This window comes from Colletes latitarsis, chromosome 8 (assembly GCF_051014445.1).
Source record: "Colletes latitarsis isolate SP2378_abdomen chromosome 8, iyColLati1, whole genome shotgun sequence".
In the NCBI taxonomy this organism is placed as follows: domain Eukaryota; kingdom Metazoa; phylum Arthropoda; class Insecta; order Hymenoptera; family Colletidae; genus Colletes; species Colletes latitarsis.
In genome coordinates, this window is record NC_135141.1 from 28,879,953 (window position 1) to 28,902,102 (window position 22,150).

Sequence of the window (22,150 nt, forward strand, 5' to 3'; positions counted from 1 at the left end):
CATACCCTCGAAATCCTACCCATTTTCTAGAAAAAAATTCGAGAAGTTGTGAAATTTTTCGACAAAATTAAAAAATTTCACATCGTTCTAAAAAAATTATTTTTAGTTGCAGGGGTTGATCGTCATCATTTTTGGTCGATAGACATACCCTCGAAATCCTACCCATTTTCTAGAAAAAAATTCATATCTGTTTCCAGTAAAACGAAATTGCCAGAGAGTTTTAAAATTACAAAGCCATTATTCTATCCGTAGAGATCGCTACGTTATTGTAATCCAGTGGTGGTTTTCTAACGCGACGTCTAGAAAATATTGTCCAACATTTTGCATTCGTGGGTCCGTAGATAACAAACGGTTTCGAACGTGGCGGCGATTTGCCTATAAATCGATGGGAAATACCCGTAACCAAATTGGCCTCTATGCATACGCAACCGAGCATCAACTGCACGCTCAAAGACACGCGACAGAAACTTTTCCATTGCTCGTTAACGAGCAAGAAAACGACATTTCGCGTGGCACCAGCATCCGATCATTTATTATCCCGGTAGTTTCAGGGACGTTGCATTTCCACGGGGGAAATAGAAGTTCATTCGAGAACCGAATCACGATCGCGACTAGTTCTTTCTATTCCTAAGAGAACAACTACCGTGGATTTCTCTGGCGTGCATCTTTGTATTCAAATGGAACGTGAAACGGACGAACTCCAAAGAGAATTGAAGGGTCCGCTACCCGTAAAAAGTCAGCCACGTTTTCGGGAAATTTATGCAAACCAACGAAAACCAATTGTAATTTAAAATGGTCAAATAATATTTATCAAAGTTCTTCGAATGTTCTTCGAGAGAATGAAAAAGGCTCTGACGTAATTTCGTACTTTTCTTGGCGCGTAGACTCACCCAGTGGCCGAAAAACTATCGGAGAGTCGAAGAAGTTGAAGGGGAACATCTTGTTCGGCATAACTTTGTTTCGGAGTCGCTATCTTTTTTGAATTTCTTTTTAACATTTATAAGGCGCGGTTCTGATTCTATTATCCAATTCGTCCCATAAGTTTTCTATAGGATTTAGACCCAGTGTCCCCAGAATATGTAACTCCGTAGAGCTTCCAAAATTCTACGAATATTCTAACAGTGCTTGATTCATTTCGTAATAAATTAAAATAATTTTCCATCGCCCCAAATATGTGATGCTGTATTTTTTGAACGACTTGGTCCAGAATTTTATTTGCAAAGGTAAAAGAGCACCGAATTAACGCTATTTTCGCTGACTTAATAAACTTATCGTCTCTCGTTTCTCACGGACACGGTACGAGGAAGCAGATATCGAGTTGTAAGTGCCCGTGTCGGCCATCTTGTCCGTAAACGAAACTTCAATGATTAAGGAATTGATATTAACGGCAGCAGGGGGATGTAATATTGCTCCCTCGTGTCAGGTTCGGTGCAGGACCGGCTCGAAATGTGAATTTTATGTTAGTTGACGGGATTACGTGCACCGTAAGACGAGAATTTCGACTGGGAACGGGCAAGTTTCTTCTTAGCCGCTCTAGGGATTCGACATATCTACGCAGAAATAAGTTTAGTTTAGAGTTTCCCTGCCGAAGCAATCTCTAGTTCCTAATGGCCACGCGCAGTTGAAATTGCAACCAGCGTTTCAATCTCCATAGTTTTGTTCTCCCCATAGATTAGTCTTAAAATAACTCGACGGTGTAAATAGAAACGATGCTCAAAGCCGCGGGTCGGTCCCTGCGCGACAACGAGATTCAATAAACGTCGTGCTCCAAAGGTGGAACTTTGCCATGTACCGCGAAACCTATTAAGAACGAGGTCGTCGTTGCACGAAACTTTTCTTGAATTTCAATCTTTGACAACCACCTACGTCCAAACTTTACACTGCATCACAAAGACAAACATTCGACTGAATTTCCAGAGTGTGTGTCTAATTTATTTGTCACACAGCCAGCAATTTGAGCTCCTACGTTCCAAACGATGCTTCTGGTCTTCAGAATTCCGCGCAAAGTGAAATCGTTGAAAAGGTTTATCGCAAGTCAAGTTACATTAGTTAATTTTTATTGGGTTACATAACGTAGGCCAGGTGCAGATAAATTGTTGCAATAATACGTATAAATGAATGGAATGGACTTACTACTTGTTGACACATAGTTCCAAGTGGTCAGCAATGGTCAACGCTGATCAGTAGTGGTTTGATGGTCACCAGTGGTCAGCAGCGCCCAGCAGTTCACTGTTGACCACCGATGACCATAAACTGACCATTGTCGACCATCGAATAACCAATAGTACATCAAAACCACCACGAAATCGAAGATTAAAGCCTTCTTAGAAGGTTCCCCTTAAAATTTGATGCATGATCTTTTTGAAGGAATGTATCTTATGTTATAATAGACGCACGGTACAGAAGTTGAACATGTATTTCGATCAAAACTAGGAAATAAAAGAATAACTGTTGATCAGACAGATCAGAGATCTAATTTAGGTTTATTCTAATACTATTAAGCATCTTTTTATAATTGTAAAAAGCACAAAGAATTTTACCAAAGCAATACTACTCCAAGAATGATAGTTGACAGAAACTGTGATTGTATATTTCAAGGTTTTGACCACGCTTTTGCGATTATTTCTCACTTCATGAAGGAAACAGAGGGTAGAAACGTAATTTCTTGCTGGTTTGTTGCTGCAGTAGTAAATCCACTACTAAATTGCACACGAAATTCGCGGTGGAGTCGCTACACGGACGAAATCACCTTCCTGGAAATTCAATGCGATAGTAAGAGGTTCCAGAGCTTCGCAGGTTCTATAATGAATCAGTCTCCGTGGCCACTCACGAAAATCCCACTAAATTCGTTCGTGTAATATTCCAGTACACCGAAATGACAAATGTAAATAAATTTCGTTAATAAAGATAAGAGAGAACCAAGCCCGATAATAATTATGTCGTCGTGTATTTCAGAATTGCGTACTGCCACGACGACCATAATCCGAACTTAGGACGAAACTTTGAAAAATATTGTGTTTCATATAAAGTGAACGGAACTTTAAGAGTTTCGGAGTAAGACATAATTCTTTCTTCAAAGTTAAATCCGCTGGTAAATTGCGTGCGAAATTCGCGATGGCGTCGCGATTTGAACAGAATCGCCTTCGTGGAGATTCAACGCGATTAGTAAGGAGGTTCCGGTGGGTCGTTCGTTCCATATTGAATCAACGGGGCCGCAACAGGTAGAAGGAGCACGGTATGGAAATTGTTCCCGGACATCGAGCATACCCTAACGTCTGCCCGTAGCTTTCGGCCCGGGTCGAAGTCTAACACGGCCAAGGCGGGCATTAATTCCGGAAATACGAACCAAACCGGAGGAAACGTGCGACTGTATCCTGCAGGAAACACGAAACACCCGGGCATATTTTATTAAGTTCGTCCGGGATTTGAAACGTACGCTTCCGTGGCGAATCCCGTGGTTTCCAGGGAACGTGAATTATTGACGCCACGCTGTGGCACTGGTATTGCGAACGATCGTTGATCGAAAAAGAAACAAACGAAAATGCAACCAATATAAGATGCACAACCAACGAAGAGAGTTGAAAGAATTTTCAAAAGAATTTCTCTTCGAATAAAAGTAACCTGTCTAACATAATGGTCAACCAAACACCTGCTTAACTATAAATCTAAATTCGCAGCCATTAGCTCGGTGTCACACACGAAGAATAACTTTTCTATCGTGGGTGACACCGATTACCAGGTCTCACCGCGAGGAGGTTGCTGCGAGCGGAGACCCGAAGGGAGATAGATGGAATCCAAGTTCCATCGATCTCCCTTTTACATACTTAGAAACTAGATTAGTCGTGTCAAGTAATTATTTTGTTTAAAAGAGGGACGAAGCTAAATCGTGGGCGACGCGACGCGATACGACGCGATGCACCATGCAATAGTGCAAGGAACGAGAGACGCGAACCGAATAGCGAGGTCAAAAGGGTCAGTTCGTTGCCTCTTGGCGAGTCCGATCGAAGGGAAAGGGAATCGACGCACCCAACACGGGTTCCCCATTTCCCCCAAGCATCCTGTTGGGAGCCAAATGGACCCAACTCGGGATGTCTGACAGAGAGAGGGATCCTGAGTCGGGGCTACCGTAGACAGGAACAGTCCCTGATCCCCTCTGCGGCCGAAATACCCTTTCCCTTGGATCGTCTCACTAGAGGACGGCAACTGACCCTTCGGACCAGCTAATCGGCCGATCACTTGCTTTCTACATGGAAGCAGTGGTGATCGGAGGGGACGGGAGACGAGTGAAAGAGAAGCTACTTGTTACATAATTACTTGACAGGACACGCGGCTACACTAGGGGCTTAAGTCTAAATACCAAGTAATTATTTTGTTTAAAAAGGGATGAAGCTAAATTGTTGGAGACGCGACGCGACGCGATGCTGAACCGTGCAGCGGATCTTCGGATCGAATCGACGCTACCCTTGGTAGATTGATTTCTATTTCTAGAAATCGATCTATCATTGGCAGGCGACTAGATCTTTCGGACAAACTGGACGGCCGATCACATGTTTCGTTCGACGAAACAGTGGTGACCGAAGCAAGAAACGAGAGAACGAGTCGAGAGAAGCTACTTGTTAAATAATTACTTGGCAATATTGGGAGACGCACGCAATAGGGACTTAAAATTAACGTCGAAGCTCAAGTCTAGTCAAATTGAAGCTAAAATTCGGACGATAGAAGGAAACAAAGTTCCTTGACTTAGTTGTACCAAGCAATTATGTGGTTAAAAAGAGGGATGAAGCTAAATCGTGGGATACGCGACGCGACGCGACGCGATGCTGTACCGTGCATCGGATCCGAGGATCGAACCTACTGCCCTTGCTAACTCGATCTCAACAAGAAAACAGAGAACTGCAACTCCGAATCGAGGTCTCCATTTCTCCAACGCAACCCGCCGGGAGCCCGAAGGACCCGACTTAGGTTGTCTGACAAAGAGAGAGTACCTGAGACAGAGTCGACTTCCGCTGGAAGGTATGCGTTTCCGCAGAATACGGAAACTCCACACCTTCCAGCGAAGTGCCGTTTTCCCTCAATCAAGCTTACCAAGGGAAGGCGATTAGATCTTTCGGACCAGATACGCGGCCGATCACATGTTTCAATCGATGAAACAGCGGTGACCGAAGCTAGGAACGGGGGAACGAGCGAGAGAGAAGCTACTTATTGAATAATTGCTTGGTACGACGTGGAGATACGTATAATAAAGAAGGCTTCGACGTTAATTTTAAGATTCGCGACGAAGCTTAAATCTAATGTACTTGGAATTAAATGTCCCTCGGCGGATGATTCCCTCGGCGGTTGTGGCGTGTTCCCTCGATGTCCTTGGAATCGATCTGTAATAGATCTGACCTGAAACAAAAACTAATACTTGTATTAGTATCATATTAAAGAAAATTTAATAAACCCTATCCAATCCATCTGTGATTCGACAAGTGGAGAAATAATTTGTTCAGCTGATGTATCGAACAAGCTAAGAAATTCTGAAATATTCCTACACAAAACACAGTTATTCTATTCAGATTAATTCGATGGGTAGACCTACCTAAAGAAATATACAAAATTTACACGTGATAAGGAAGTGAAGATATGAATTAAACAATGTCAATCACAGTCAAAACGAAACAATTTCGCAAATAAAGTCGAAATGAAAATTCAGATTAATTGATAGACGATGCTGATGAACTTAGCTGACCAGTAAAAATATTCTACGAAATAAGAAACACCTTACCAAGTCAGATTCAACTAATACCACAAGTAGTGAAATTGACAAAGTAATTTTGCAAACGAAATCGAGATAAAAATTCAGATTAATCGACAAAGACAGATACGAGTTCAGGAAAGAATTGGAAACAGAAACAGTAAACGATCGAAGGAAAGACCCCATAGAGAATCATTTTCTTTCCAAGTCATATGGTCAAGGTAACGCAACCAATTGTCAAAGTAATAGTAAAACCAGTCAATAGAATATCCCATTGTATGTCAGAAATGATGGAAACATCCACAGTAACGAAACGAAAACCGATAAATTCAACAAACCCAATTTTTCATCACAAGATAGTCAAAAATGAACGAGTAAGTTTAAAATCAGAGAAATAAGAGAGAGAGAGAGGAGATTTAAACAAGACTCACTACTGGTCAGCAACTGGTCACTATTAGTCATCGTATGCTCACCACCGGTCAACTGGTCAGCACTGGTCAGTAGTGGTCAGTCCTGGTCAGTAGTGGTCAGTCCTGGTCCCCCTGGTCCCCCTGGTCGCCACTGGTCAGCTTAGGATGATCCCAGGGTACCCACCGAGCCAGGAGTTCCGCCACCCTTGGACCCCCCCGCGACAGTGAGACGTGTAAGACTCCACATGAGCCTTTAATGCGGTGACGGAGGAGTGGGGAGAGCACAGCGTGCGTCAGCCATCTTTACGCGTCCGATGGACAAATTATTTCGCGAAAAATTATTATTTACGCATACTGATGGACCCTTTCATTATCCATATACCACATATTGTTAAGAATTGTTTAAACTATTGCGTTGGAATGTTAAACAATGCTGAGTTTTATTTATAATTGCTTAATTCACACCATCGTTGAGTAGGTATGTACTCTGTATGGAGTTCACATGCAGCGATTGGTATTCTCGTAAAAAATGATTTTGATATTTGTCAAGATTTCGTATCGCACGAACCAATGATTAATAATAGCATTAGCATCGTGAAATCGCATTTTACGGGCAAAAAGACAGATTTCTCTCGCATCGCGAACATCACTCAGGAGCCATCTTTCTAGTTTCTCGCGGTACGTGGACCTCTGCAAGGTCGGAGGCCATTCTAAAACAATTTATTCTCCGCCACATGCAAACCTCCAACATCTGCGATCTCGATTATTCGCGAAATTCGATCCATTTTCGATTTTTATCCCATCGATCGGCTTTAATGGGCGAAGAACACAATTCTCGCGTCGTATATCGAAATAAAACTAGGAACCGTAGGAAAAAAGTAAAATAAAAGCGCCGAACAAAAACTTTTCACGCCGTTTCGACCGGAAATTGTTTTGCACATTGAATAGGACCGCGTTCCCTTATTCTCGTTACAATCATTGTCTGCGTAGGCCATGCAACATTGACGTCAACAGTTAATTGTTCTTTTACCGCGCGTACCTAACAATTTTTTGCTTTCAAACGCCATCCGTGTCGCGAGACGGAACGCCCGTGACGCCCGGTAACAATTTATTTTTCAAATCGAGCAGAATTTTTAAAATTTCTTTCGATATTTTTACGATAAACGAAACAGCGGCTCTGACAATAAACGGGGAAGCGAATTTGATGAAAAATTCCATCGGCTTACAGCGACAAGTTTGCAAGCGAGCGACCGCATCGCGAAAATTAATTGTCCCGATAAACTCCGCCACTTCGTACATTAATAATTTTCGTTTAATTAAAAACAATGAAAACGTCTTCTTATATCAGGCGATTTTTAACCGATATCAGCGACAACGAACGTTATGTTAAAGAAATAATTAACGAATCTATTGCAGTTCTAGTGATCCAAACAATTTTCGAAGCAATAGCTCGCCAAACGTCGTACTAATTCGGTTTCATACTACTGAAATTACTCGGGGTAACTGGTGGCGCGTTATTTCTTGTTTGTCTTGCTCTGCAAGCGACAAAACCAGCATCCAACTACTTAGAACTCTGAATTTGATATACGGATTTACATTGAACGAGATATCATCGTTTCTTGTGCTTTCATCAAGGCGCGAAATTTCCACGCGGAATAATTCACGAGCGACGTTTCTAATTGGCGACTGGAAATCGCGTCGTTGTTATAACTCGTGAAAATAAATCACTCCTTAATTTCATTATACGTAGAAGAGGATAGTTTTGCTCGTGTCTGGGAGAACGCTATTGCAATATTAAATCAATCGGAATCAAAATTAAAGGAGGTGAACTTTTCGTCAGAAACATATAAAAGAAAAGAAAGGAAATAGTACGTAATTATTTATTTGCAACCTGATACGTGTCGATGGCTGTGTTGGTATAGAAATTAAAAAATGAAATTCTATAAAATGTCACAGATTATATATTTTGAGTCGGTTATAAAATAAGTGAAAATTTTATTTTTAGAACTCGAATATACATCAAAGTCTCTTGCGTGAAATTTTTCATTGGAAACTATCAAGTTCAGGGAAACGAGAACTGGGAATGGCAAATGAAAATTGTACGAAGTAACGAAAAAAAAAAAAATCTCGATTTCGAGGACAGTCGTTTCAACCGTTGTTTCATGTATCGCAAATCAAATAAAACCTGTCCCGCGTATGGGGTTCAAAAAAAAAGATACTGTTTCATAAAAGAAAGCATATTTGCTCTCGACGACCGTGCGCATTTGTCGAATTTACTCGATCGACCGAAGTAATGGAAACTTTTCGTTTGATTTTACATGTATGCACGTTCGAATAATTAATATTAAGCAATATTTACAACGAGAAATAATCGTGCTCGTTAACGCGTAATATTAATATATATTAATAGAATTCTGTATCGAATTTTACTGTTGATAATATAATTTATAAATAATGTAAAATATTACTACGGAAACACAATTATCCAGAGTATCGATGCACACATTAAGGAAAATTACTCGTTGCAGGGTGTTCGATAATTGAAACGAAACGATAAACTTTAAACAAAAAAAAAAAAGATGAATAATAAGGGTTGATTATTCGATCCAGTTAGTCTTGTTGAAAAATACTTTATTTAACCAACTGAATTTCTGTTACAGGGAACTGAGATGCATCAGAAACAACATACACACGAACTTAATGTTCACTTACATACTCGCAGACATGATGTGGATCCTAAACAACGTGATGCAGGTATATTGATATTCAACGCGATATTTAATCTGTATAATTTTCTTTCCCGCTAGTTTTTCAATTTTTTTCTTTCCAAGGGTTTCTCTTTGTCGCGTTGTCAGTATTCTGCGACCTTCGCTGAATGTTATAGACTGCTGTAACTTCTAGAAAATGAAAAAGGCATGTAACATCATCGAGTACAGCGAACATTCCTCAACAGTTTCGAATTGTCAGAAAAAGATATTATAAAAATGGTGTTGAAAAAGGATTCCTCGTGCTTCGAAGGGGATTTTTCACAATGGTAAACTCGTTTGCCATTAGTCGCCATGTCTCTGGTAACCGCACTAACGAGCCACTGGATAGGAAAAGTAATTACGCTCGTCGAGTTGCCGACGCGCCTCTGGCTTTTCGATAATTAAAAGGTCATTGTGAAACGGCGAAAATAGTTAGCCAAACGCACCCTGTAAAACTCAAATTGCACCGATACATTTTCTCGTCGGATATTCTTCGATTGTTTACCGTTCGACGCTTGAAACACGCCAGTTAAAAAGCACGGTTCCCCCCACCAGCTGTTTAGCTCGTCGGGAAACGTAATTCTAGCAGGCAGATTCATTTCACGGGGAAATTTATCGAGAGACGACGCAGTTAATCCTAAACTGACGAGGCAAAATACTTGTTGACATAACCGACAAGGATTAATTACGCTGGATTAGTAACACGGTCGAAATGTACACTTTGTCTTTGATCTTACGAAAAGGTGTGACACGCGTACAAAATGGCCCCCAAAGCGCCATTTTTGCGTCACCGTTCGTCGCACGAGTCCCTTGGAAATCGAACTAACCGAAACTAACTTCACGAAATAGAAATTAAAGACAATTTATGTTATAAAAATTGTTTAAAAAATTGTGGATGAAATTGAAAAATTTACAGAAAGTGGGAGACACGTATATTTATTATATTGGGTAGCTTAGTATAGTAGTTGAATTCATCTTAAAAACAATGGTTTTATTGTTTATTGGATTTTATTTTTCAATCAAATATATTTTCCATGTTGAAATAAAATTCACACGTTTACATAAATTGCACAAATGAAAAATGATCGACTGTAGTCGTTGGTCACTCGTTCACCTCGTCCATCGAGCAAGTTTTAAACAAATAATTATTGTTCGCAGGTTTCCATGCAGCCGGACATACCGACCTGCGTCATTTTTCTCTTTTTGTTCAACTACTTTCAGTTGACCAATTACTTCTGGATGTTCGTGGAAGGTAATTAACCTTGGCTCTTCAGTAATCTGCATTCATTTGCGTAAATTAGAGGCAGCTGATTAAAATGTAAAGAAGTTCACCCTGTCACGAATTAATAATAGCGAACGGTAACGAACAACAAACAGCAGTAACGTTTCTCCAATTAGTGCAAAACTCTATTATCAGAAATAATAAATCTCTTCCTAGATGAATATTCTTTTTTTAACATAAATTGAAGCATTCCATTACAAATCGATACTGGAGCTTCTACAGTATTAATTTTTCTTCGAGCATAACTATTATTTTCATTTCAGGCTTGTATTTGTTCCTGTTGGTCGTGAAAACGTTCACCGGCGACAACATCAAACTGAGGCTGTGCCTAATTATAGGGTGGGGTAAGTTTTTTATTATATTTTCAATCTTGTAGAATGTTCTCGAGCCATTCTCGAAGTCCTGCCAAACCTAACTTCAACTTTCGTTCGCTGGTAATCTACGTTTGTAAATATTTTAACAGACTCTGCAGTTTGTAGAATTTGTCGTTCCAGGAATTGTACTGCGATGGATCGTTTAACGAGAGCGCAGAAAATGAGAGTTCGAAAGAATGGAAAACCCGGATTCTGCGAGTTCTATGTATTTTAATAATCGTGTTAATTTAACTTACTTCCTTTCATTTAATACTTTCGTTTAAATCCAAAGTGGGGATTAAAATGTCGTATATTGATATTACAAAGTGCCACACGCAATTAATTGTAACGGTAGAATTTATTTTTCAATTAAACATTCGCATTTCACGGTTTCGTAACAATTTATATGTATATTATTGCATACTCTGTACCAGGCGTTTTTACTTTCAAGCGATGAGTTAACAGAAGCTTTATCGTACTAAATATGCAATACAACAGATTCTTTTTACCATTTTCTATATAAGTTTGATTCGAACATCTTAAATCAAAATTGAACAAAAGAACTGATTATTTAATTTATGTATGGTATTTTAATGTAACAAATAGACGATTTGTATTATGCATGAGAAACGTGTATTGGACCTAAAGACATCATTATTCGTGGAGTCGTGGAAGGGTTACGCGGCAATAAATTCCAGTTGCACAAACAAGTCGTTTCTGAAATATCGTTAGCCATCGTCAAAAGCAATGGGGTACTCGAGGCGACCCTAACGCACTTGAACAACCCTTGTATACTGGCGTATTGTATCGATTTAATTTTAGGTATGCCGGTTCTCTTTATCGCCATGTGGGGTATCGCGAAGTCGTTCGATCAGAGTGTCGTGACCCATCAAAACCAGGTAAGAAAACATCAAGGAGAATAATAAATATAAAACTAACAAAAATAATTGTTTAGTAATTAGACTTTATTTCGTACATAAATCAAACTTATAGCTCGGTAGAACAGTAACCTTTATTAATAAGAAAAAGAACCACACACCAAGAAAAACGGAAAGGCTTAATCTATTATAACACTTAATAACAGATGGCGCAAAATTAAAACTGATTATTCTGACAATAATACTCCCACGATTGCTAAGCTTCCTCTGGCGTTCAAAAACGTTGGAATTTTGTAGAATATTTTTAAAAATTAGACCTCAGCTTCACTGTCACACGTTTGTTACAACTGTCGTGGTGGTCACCGGTGACCGGCGCTTCGAACTTACGAGACGTGTTGCAAAATTGTTTGCAATGTAATTCCTCCGTTAAAAATGTTGTCAAGTAACAGGTACACTATCGAATTATCGAATGTTCCTACGGTTTCACGCTACAATTTGAGGGCATCTTCGAACGTAGAAAAATGGCGGGAACGCGTTAATAAAAATTCTGCTCGTCTCTGCCTGTCCCACGATCCCTGCGAACTTCTAATACGAACAGAGCCGCGAGGGACAGAAGGGAATGAGAAAACGCGGCGATCCATCGCAGGAAGCCCCTTTTCCAAAGTTCCCGCGCAAACTTTATACCCGTTGGCACGAGGGTCACAGAACGATTGGGACGAAATTGGCGGGACACACGGTCGTTGAAGCCCCCGATATCGTGCTGCTGGTTACGCGGGAACGTATCGAATAGGCGTCGTAAGAATTTCGGGACACGATTCGTATTAACGCACCAACCGAGTTCGTGACGCGAAAGGACAATGAAACGATACGGAAACGCACTAGGTGGATCAGTCGATAAAGAAGCTCCCGTATTCTTCGGTCTCAATATTAAATACTTTTCGATTCTACGCCCATGGACGAAGTTTCATTGATATCGCGCGATTCCTTTGTTAACGGTGACCGTGTAAGAACACCGACACGCCTACGCAACACACACACTGTAACAGCTGCGATTCAGCCGCATCGAATTCCTCGGAGCTTCGTTTTCCAAGAATTTTAATCACACGGAACTGTTCCGAATCCTTTTTCGCTCGTATCGGGTCAGAGTCTCTCGAGGATCGAACTGGAAGCTACAGAAGTGGAACAATTTCGCGGGAAATAATTTTTTCCGTTCGATATAAGGGAGCTCGGGTCGACGTTGGGCACAACGGAAGTTTAGAAAGCGTTTCAAAATTTATACACAACCAGGAGGAACTAATATTCACAGATTTGGAAATCTAGATAGAATTTTATTCGCCGCAGGAATGCACGTGCAACGACCAGCTCGGAATCCTTCTTGTTCTTCCTTAACGAACGTGTCCGATTGCATCCGATCTTTCCCGATGGGTCTACCGACTACTACGCGAGACAGAATATGATATATATGCATCGTCCTTCCACGAGAAGAAAGCACAGCGTGTTTATATCCACTCTCTTGTCGCGATCCGCTGATTGGCTGTCACCGATCTTCGTCACCGTTTTCGACCAATCCTGTGAGTCAGTGGACTGCAAAGCGGAGTGGGGATTGTAAACGCGCTGTGCCTTCTTCTCGTCGAACAATGATGCATAAAGAAACGTAACAGCTACCATCATAGTATTGATAACATGTACGACAGGCAGAGAAAAGGAGAAGAGAATTCTCCACGATGTTCGAGAGATTTGAATTCCCTTTCGACGATCGAAAATAACGATAAGACGTCGTCTAAACGAGTCGCACCTGCGAAAGAAAGTCAATGTTTACGGAGGCACGACGTTAATAAGTGGCAACCGCCATTTTGCAGGAAGTCGGGCTAGGAAAGCATTGTCCATGGATGGTGTCGCATCCTTACGACTGGTTTTACCAGGGTCCCGCCATTTTGGTCCTATGCGTGAACGTGGTGTTCCTCTTCATGATAATGTGGGTGAGTGTACACCGATTTAAAATCTAATTGAACTTCCGTCGCGAGTAGAGAAAACGATCGATGGTCAGACGCGCTAGCGAAATTTTCAGAGTCAATTATCTCGAAAATGAAGCCTCGAACGAAAAAATGCTGCTCGTTCCTGTCGACTTATTTTTACGCGTAGAATCGCTCTGTGCGGATAGTTTGTTGTTAAATTGAGGGGGCAGGGGAAGATGGCGAATTTTTTGGTAACGATTCCCTCGTTGCAGGTGCTGATAACGAAACTCTGGTCGGCGACGAACGCTGAGACGCAACAGTATCGAAAGGCGAGCAAAGCGCTTCTGGTGTTGATACCTCTACTCGGAGTGACTTACGTGCTCGTACTGACGGGACCCACGGAGGGTCAGGTTGCTAATGCATTCTCCTACACTCGCGCCGTATTGCTTTCTTCCCAGGTAGCGTAACCAGAACAAGTATCTCGTTACAGAGCGAATTTTTCGCAAGATGTTCTTGCACCCTTCTCCGTCTATCGCGAAAACCTTACCGTTTCAAGATTCAAAATCGAAGAAAATGAATATTTGCGTTATGAAAAATAAACGTCTTGTTTAATATACCTAATTGTTCCCTAATTTTGCAGGGCCTCTTCGTCGCGCTATTTTATTGCTTCCTGAACACCGAAGTTCAAAATACAGTAAAACATCACATTGAACGATGGACCACGGCTCGTGATCTGGATACCGAAAGAAGGTATTATAACAATTGGTCACCCCGTTCGAGAACAGAGAGTATAAGGTATTTTATTCCCCTACTATATGTGTGTGTTAAACAAATGTAATACGACGATCGACTCTGCGGTTGAACACAGTACGTCCATTAACCCAGAATGAAATTTTCAGGAAAGTTACCTAATTACTATTTAATTCTAAAACCTTCCATTTAGAAATTTCTAAGTCACCTTCGAAGTAAGGAACATTGTTTGTGTATTATAATACTCGTACACCAGTACAACAACTATTAGAGGTTTTTTAATCCTCTGATTTTCAGATTGTACTGCCCGCCGTCGAATCTATATAGAAAAAGAGATTCCTCGGTAAGCGAAACGACGACCACGACCGTGGTGGGTTTGAATTCGACCACCACGTTTCTGGATAAATCAAAGAAGGCGATCTCAGAGGATCTCAATGAGTAAGAAATCCAACAATAATATACGTATCAGTTTTCGTTGACCATACGGTCGTATGCTAAGGAATGGTTTTGGTGAAATTACAAATTCTTTACATGCGAGACAATGCTTCAACAACTGTTTATTTGGAATCACCGTTGCGTTAGAAAAAGATGATACTCTTTCGTTCTCTTCCATTCATTCGTTCATTCGTGCTCCGTCATTTTCACTTTCGCGTCCTAGCATTCGTTTCCCCCTCATTTTGTTAAATTTTCTTAAGAAACGCGTTTGTATCGGGGAAATTGATCTTTTTTTTTTCTTTTTAAATGCTACGAGATACCACTCTCAAATTTCCAAAAGCGGACACCTGTAAAAAAAAAGAATGTTTAAGACATTTTTGCAGTAACGAAGGGCTATCTGTCGCTGAACTGTTCTAAACAGTCTAATTAAAATATGTTAAACGTCGAAATTAAAATACAAAGGAAAAATATATTCCTGTCTACGTTAACAGGACCATTTGCAATTCGAACTGGGTAAAACTTGTGCTTGATTGGACTTCGACGATGTTAAACTAAATTGTCTTTTTCGATTAAAATTTTATTTTTTTTTTTTTTTTTTTAAATACTCTGTTATTTTACCCAATTTTCATTACAAATAAAACATATAATAATACTCCGATCGGTGAAAATAACTGTTCTCGTAAGGTATCGCAACATTGATGTATGCGGTGATATCTTCCTTGCTGTATAAAAAAGAAACGGAAACTCTTAAAGATTCGTGGATGTGAAATTATCGTAAACAAGTCACACGTTTACACCAAGAAAAGAATGAAAATTCGCACACAGAAACTTCCCTCGTAAACCTATGGTACTCGCAAATTTAAAGGATATAAAAAATGGAAATAAGAAACCCCAAATTTTTTAAAACAATCCTTGCAGTTGTATGTCTAAAATAGTTGGTTAACAATATAAATAAAGCAAAATAATGAAAACCAATGGCAGTTAATGATTTCTCAGACGAATGAAACAAGCATTGTATTTGTACCGTGATTCAAGAGAGAGTATTTATTGTAACAAACTATTATTTACTTTATTTTTAATTTTTTTTTTTTTTACTATTTTATAACCACGAAAGCTTTATCGAAAATATATTGTAAATATGTATTAACAATCGCTTCCGTTAGAACTTGAGCATCACTTTTCCCCAAGTTATATATATATATATATATATGTATGTACATATCGCTGAATTTTTATTTTATGTCTTCTACGATATCGTCGAATAAATTACTATATTTTACATATATATTAAGATTTATAAAATGTGTTACACAAAGTCGTGTGTGTATGTGTGTACGTGTGCGCGTATATCTAGAAAAGTTAAAGAATGTTACAGTAGTCAATATTAAATTTAAAGAATAAACCTCGTTCAGCGAATGTAACTACATTTCAAAGTATATGATAAAAGAAAATAATATCACGCCCAGAGGTAACCGAGGAGCTCGTTATTCGGGGTTTAAAGTTTGTCCAAAGATCCAAAAGAAACTATTAATAAACTACAAGGTAAAAGGCCGAAAAGAAATCGTACCTGATGACATAAAACTTTATTTTTACGTTCAAGTATAATTAAAGGAACTCATATTTTATACAGACAGAGAAAGCGTAACATAAGTCGATTAGTTCAAAGTTTATATTTAAAAATTTATTGAGATGAACACGCTAAGTTAGAGAAAATAAAGTGATAACCAAAGAGTATAAAAAAAAAAAGAAACATTTAGTAAGATTTTCGGAGCGATATCTATGTACAATACAAAGTTTGCATAATGATTAATTTCTTTGACGAATAAAAGTAATATTTTTATTAAACTGGCATAATATGAGATATCGCATATGAGCAATGTTATATGTTGAAAAAAATATGTATATATATATGTATATATATTATTCTAAACAGACATACATTAATACAGGCAGATGATCTTTGGACCTTAAGAGTCACCCCTAAATAGCATTACGACCTAATATTTATTTTACTTTGCGTCAGCGACCCGTGAATGTTATTTATTAAACAATTTCATATATACAAATTTGTATAGAGACAGATTAGAGAAGTATCGTAAATGGTATGTGTTATTCGATGTATCGTCGTTTTAAACTACCATTTTAATAAGCCTATCTTTGATAAAATGCACTCTCACGATACTTGTATTATTAGATATTAGAGAGATGCTGACAAAAGAACACAGTTTTACTTCAAACGTTAAGTCTGAACCTTATATCGAACTAAAGTAAACTAAATTGTTCCGTGGTATTAAATTTATTCAAGACGATGATTGCTGTCCATCGCGAACTATAAATGCCCCGAAAAATCTTCGTTTCCATTTCAGCACAGAAAATCAATCATATTGATTCACTAAACTACATATTTTATCTATCGCTGAAAAGAATACTAATTTGGAGCCACGATTTTGTTATATACCTTGCTTGACAAGACAATGGTTGAAATTAAAATTTGAATAAGATTCTAATGCTTGAAAAAACTGTAATAAATAAACCAAGCGTAATCTTGTACATGGAATGTTCGTAATAAGAGAATAAGGAGCATCAAAACCATAAACGGTACGATTACGAGATTACGTAATGAGTTCATGATTATATTACGAATCTTATGTATACGAATGACTTTTTTTTTTTTACATTCAATGATAATTTAATATTACATTAACAACTGCGTATTGTTCATATTGTTACTGTGTCCACGTTTGTGTAAGACCTAACAATACTTTGTACAAGTTTTATGATACAAATATATTACTGCAATTCAGTTTAAGTACCATACATTATACTTTTAGCATTGCACCTTCCATAGATTAAATTTTTCTTGTACAAGACAATGATCTTATTCGTATGTAATGTCATTGAAGAAAAAAAAAAAAGAGTATGCAACTGCTTCCATATTCAAAGACTGTTTTTTTCCGTATGGTACCAGGAAAATAGAAATCTACACATTTATGCACCACCATCAACAAACATACTTCACACCTATTCACTTTGAAGGTATTAACCTCGAAGTATCCTCGTGATTCTGGTACTTTGGTTTTCCATGAGTGAAGGGCAGGTATCTGTATTTGATCATATGCTGAAAAATAATTTCAAAATAAATTACTTATAGTTACTTGAGTTTCTTAATATTATCATAGACATGATGTCAGCATTAAAGTAATAAAATATGATAATTCTTTACCTTTATTTGACGTTTCATGGTAATGCAAAATAATGTTATGAAATACATAACTAATATCGGCCAGAACACCGGTATATTAAAGCAATCAAACATAGTGCATATCATTGCCATGACTGTAGATTTCATTACAGAATACCAGAATTTAAATTCTGGTAACCTCCTAATAAATGGCCTAAATTCCTCGTTAGATCTTGTGGGTAACTCTGGACCCTCACCATCTGTTAAGAAACTTCTATTAAAAAGATGTTTTGAAAATGGTGATACACATACCGGGTGTCGAAAAAAGTTCGTGCGATTTTTCTAATAAAATTGAACTCAAAATAACTTTCAATTGTTATGTATCTAAACTTCTTCCTTTGTGAGTATAACCTGCTTGTCTACGACATTCTTTCAAACCCACACGAACCGTTTCCATCACCTAATATCCGTTTCATTCCAATTCTGTATCATGTTAATAAATTTTTATTCTCAGATTTATAAATGCTTACCATCAAAATCCATTGCAGGATCAATTTTTGGAGTAAGGAATGCTATAAATAAATTCAAGTGATAAATTCCTAATGCGTATGTGACAATATACCATCCCTGGAAACATGAGAAATATTTTCAGTCTTCTTTGTAAACTAATACAATTTGAACTTTCAAGAGATTAACAACTTACTTGTGTAAAAAATATACGCAGTGTAAAAACAAGTAATAGTAACACAGCAAATGTCCACCTTGATATTACATGAGGTGTCCACAGATCTAAATATCTTTGATATATCTGTAACGCAAATGTATTCAGGAAATTAAAATGGTTGAAAGGTATTACATCGATTCGTTGTTTACTTGCGACAGAAAAAACATTATTTCTGTAGAGTACGTTATGTAATAAACGACACTGAACATATGGTGAACCATAGTCAAACAGAGAAGAAATGACATTGAAGATAGAAACCTAACAAATGAATTACATACTTGTGATATTCTTCCTATTGCTTGACTGAAAACATTTTGTCTCCCTGGACCACTCAGATGCTCATCTTGCATCATCTTACCTTCCTATAAAATTATTTCAATGAGAAATGTGATCAATAGTATTTACAATTAATATTTCATTTTTGTCTGCAATAAAAAAAACGTTTAAATTATCAAAGAAAGAAATAAATAAATTACACAGAGACAATAAGAACTAAATAATGTTTTTTAATGGTATAAAATTAGATTTATATTTTGGAATTGTGAACTTAAAACGATAAAACAAAAAATAAAAATGAACAATATTGTTCTTTATTTATAAAAAGAAAATTAATGAAAGATTAATTACATAAAAAGACTGATTACATCTTGCGATCGAGGCATTGAATACATCATTTTCATGCACTATGAGAAAAATTTTCTCAAATAAATTACGAGAAAAACGAACGAAAATTTATCGTACACTCAATCGTGTTAATGTTTCAAATGTATAAGAAGCATAATCACGATGAAAGATTGCTTATTAAGTTCTTAAATATGCAACAATCACCATATAAGGGTCTAACTTTATATTCATTGAGAATTAATAGTACCTCAGATTATTAAAACAATCATTACAACGAACTCAAGGTTGCTCCAATATAAGACTTCCTAAGCAACACCTCGATTTGATATTTTTATAGTAAAAAATAACTTAAAATTGAATTAAAGCTTGATATCTGTGTTCATCAATCGCACGAATATCTATCTCGTGAGATTATAAGTGATAGGTTAATGAAATTAATAGCATATTCACGAGTTCCTATAGTCGTGGAATAAACTAAGGGATATGTACATAACCTCCTCGTATTATGATTATCGCAAATATTGCTACGGAATGGATGTAGAATTAAAATAAATTTCACTTACCCTAAGATATTTGTACGTTTTCAGCCAATCTCCGGGATTAATTCCTTATTTGTTTGGTTTAAAAAATATAACACGTCACTACATTAATAGCATACTATGATCGAACGTACTATAGAATATGCAAGGTGTCTCCACTTATCTTCTCGTATTGTCCAGGGCAGTGATGCAAGATTTGAAGAATTCCCACCTCAACGCCGTCTGCGGTTTAGCGAGGAATTTCAGTTTGTCATAATTCCGCTCTATAAAATCATACTCTTTGGTAACCTCCGTGATCCTTTTCAGATGCCAAACGGAGACCCCAGGTGCACCGGGGAACACCCCTTGTTCCACTTTCTCACACTATGCCAGCTCATGCATAATACGTGAGCGCGTAGAGTTTCGGAGAGTCGACAAAGGTAAGCAGACACATGCCTTCTTTTTCGATTCTCTAATAGTTTCGAACCGTCTCGCGGAAGTCGAGAAAGAAAGGCTCACATTTGCCTTCTGTCTAAAGCTTATTATTATTATAATAAAGTAGTAGTAGTCCTCTCCAGAACTAAAATAAATTTATATGCTTGGAATTTACGACATGAGTGCTGCATTCTCGCCCACTTAAATGTCCGTTTAGTTTGTCCGTGATGCCGCCTCTGTATAAGTTAAAGAAAGTGTGACCCACCGGTGGTACATGATTTGCACTGCCATCTACGGCAAAACGCTGAACTTTGTCGTCAAATAGTTCATTATTTAAACGCTAGATGGCGCTTATTTACCGACCTCAAGCCCCCTGGTGTTAAAACGTCCAAGTTTGTCGTCGAATAGTTCGATTTCTTCAACGCTAGATGGCGCTTATTTACCGACCTCAAGCCCCCTGGTGTTAAAACGCCCAAGTTTGTCGAGAAAGCCATCTAGCGTGAGCGATAAGAACTATTCCACGACAAACTTGGGCGTTTTAGCACCAGGGGGCTTGAGGTCGGTAAATAAACGCCATCTAGCGTTGAAGAAATCGAACTATTCGACGACAAACTTGGGCGTTTTAGCACCAGGGGGCTTGAGGTCGGTAAATAAGCGCCATCTAGCGTCGCAGATAGCGAACTATTTGACGACAAACTTGGACGCTTGAAGGAGAGCAGTCAGTTTACCTTTGTCGACTGTCCGAAACATTACAAGCTTACGTACGTACGCGTGATCTGTCATCTCTGGTATAAACCAGAGATGCCAGACGAAGCGCCGAGTGCACCGTGGACACGTCTCATGGGAGTTAAGAGAGGCAGGCTCACATTTGCCTTCTTTAACTCGCTTATTTTGTTTAGTCCTATTTTTCGTCTTTTGATTCAGTCATAGAAAAGACACATACGTTATACGTTGCGTCGCGTATAATTCGGTATACCAGAATAGGGGGCCATAGGAGGTGTTCTAGTCAGAGATGCCAGATTCAGCACCCGGTGTCCTACTCACACATGGAAGATCACGCGTACGTGAGCTCGTAGAATTTCGGAAAGTCGACAAAGCCAAACTGACACATGCCCTCTTTCTCGATTATTTTGTGGGAGTCGAGAGAGAAAGGCTCACATTTGCCTTCTCGCTCTTAACAACTGAAATCCGACCTTCCGTCTACGGCATACGATTTGGAATCTCGAGCCGAGATTCTCGACTGACCAGGCATTTTTACTTGCCTTTCCTAGAGTTCATTACTGAACTCTGCAAATTACTCCTGGTTTCTATTTGCCTCTGATAACCTCTGATGACCAGTGCTGACAAAAGTACAGAACTCCCGACAACTTTTCACACCATACAGCGACTGTTACCGACTGCTCCTGATTAATGCTTGCCTCTGCTGGACTCTGCTAACCATCGCTTATATTTTCGACAACCTATAACGATTCCTACTGACTTCTGCTAACCTCTGTTGGTGTTTGCTGATCTCTGTCAGCGTGTGCTTGTCTCTGCTGAACTTTCCTGGCCTTTGCCGAACGCTACTGACCACTGCAGGTATTTCTGATAATGTATAACGATTAATACTTACTATTGCATGCCCCTACAAGTCTCTGCTTGCCTTTGCAGGTTTCTGCTTGCCTGTGCATGTCTTTGCTGGGCTCTGCTGGACGCTGCTGACCAACCCTGATGCTTCTGACATCGTATAACAATTACTACATGCTACTGTTCGCCCCTGCTGATCTCTGCTTGCCACTGCATGCCTCTGCTCGTCTCTGCTGACCGCCACTGACCACTCCTGTTACTTCTGACAACGTATAACGATTACGACTGGCTACTGTTAGCCTCTCCCAGCCTCTGCTGACCTCTGCTGACCACCGCTTATATTTCTGACAACGTATACCGATTACTACTTGTTCCTGCTTGCCCCTGCTCGTCTCTGCTGACCGCTGCTGACCACCTCTGATGCTTCTGACGACATATAACGCTTACTACATGCTACTATTCGCCCCTGGTGATCTCTGCTCGTCTCTGCTGACCGCCACTGACCACTCCTGTTACTTCTGACAACGTACAACGATTACGACTGGCTACTGTCAG

At 38.9% G+C, this 22,150-nt stretch overlaps 2 protein-coding genes across 11 annotated transcripts in view; one reads left to right on the forward strand and one right to left on the reverse strand.

Annotated features, from left to right (window-relative positions):
- Positions 1–14,633, forward strand: part of Dh44-r1 (Diuretic hormone 44 receptor 1) — a 77,130-nt gene extending 62,497 nt beyond the window's left edge. For 5 of the 9 annotated variants that reach the window (XM_076771281.1, XM_076771280.1, XM_076771282.1 and 2 more), the window contains 8 exons: positions 8,808–8,901; positions 10,053–10,146; positions 10,440–10,520; positions 11,352–11,428; positions 13,267–13,386; positions 13,635–13,820; positions 14,003–14,157; positions 14,410–14,633. In XM_076771281.1, the coding sequence (XP_076627396.1) occupies positions 8,808–8,901; positions 10,053–10,146; positions 10,440–10,520; positions 11,352–11,428; positions 13,267–13,386; positions 13,635–13,820; positions 14,003–14,157; positions 14,410–14,554 (952 nt within the window). In that variant the 3' untranslated portion in view covers positions 14,555–14,633. Of the gene's footprint in view, positions 1–8,807; positions 8,902–10,052; positions 10,147–10,439; positions 10,521–11,351; positions 11,429–13,266; positions 13,387–13,634; positions 13,821–14,002 lie in introns of all 9 variants that reach the window. The other 4 variants (XR_013080162.1, XR_013080161.1, XM_076771287.1 and 1 more) reach the window with 4 other exon arrangements.
- Positions 14,634–14,752: 119 nt separating this feature from the next.
- Positions 14,753–19,950, reverse strand: LOC143344830 (protein RER1). 2 transcript variants are annotated; one of them, XM_076771319.1, is made up of 7 exons: positions 19,640–19,948; positions 18,731–18,814; positions 18,432–18,536; positions 18,259–18,355; positions 17,771–17,988; positions 17,569–17,665; positions 14,753–14,894 (listed from the first exon to the last, which is right to left on the reverse strand). In XM_076771319.1, exons 2-6 carry the CDS (start codon positions 18,803–18,805, stop codon positions 17,573–17,575), a joined length of 588 nt encoding a protein of 195 aa, XP_076627434.1. In that variant the 5' UTR covers positions 18,806–18,814; positions 19,640–19,948; the 3' UTR covers positions 14,753–14,894; positions 17,569–17,572. The 2 variants fall into 2 exon arrangements, with proteins under 2 accessions (XP_076627434.1, XP_076627433.1); XM_076771318.1 differs by having other exon boundaries at positions 14,765–14,894; positions 17,592–17,665; positions 19,640–19,950.
- Positions 19,951–22,150: the final 2,200 nt, after the last annotated feature.

What these genes read in the sequence shown, in the direction of transcription:
- LOC143344830 (XM_076771318.1), bottom strand. Translation starts at nt 18,805, where the DNA reads ATGATGCAAGATGAGCATCTGAGTGGTCCAGGGAGACAAAATGTTTTC. An exon ending in TGCGTATATTTTTTACACAA is followed by an intron (nt 18,356 to 18,431) that starts GTAAGTTGTTAA and finishes TCATGTTTCCAG; the next exon opens with GGATGGTATATTGTCACATA. An exon ending in CCATGAAACGTCAAATAAAG is followed by an intron (nt 17,666 to 17,770) that starts GTAAAGAATTAT and finishes ATTATTTTTCAG; the next exon opens with CATATGATCAAATACAGATA.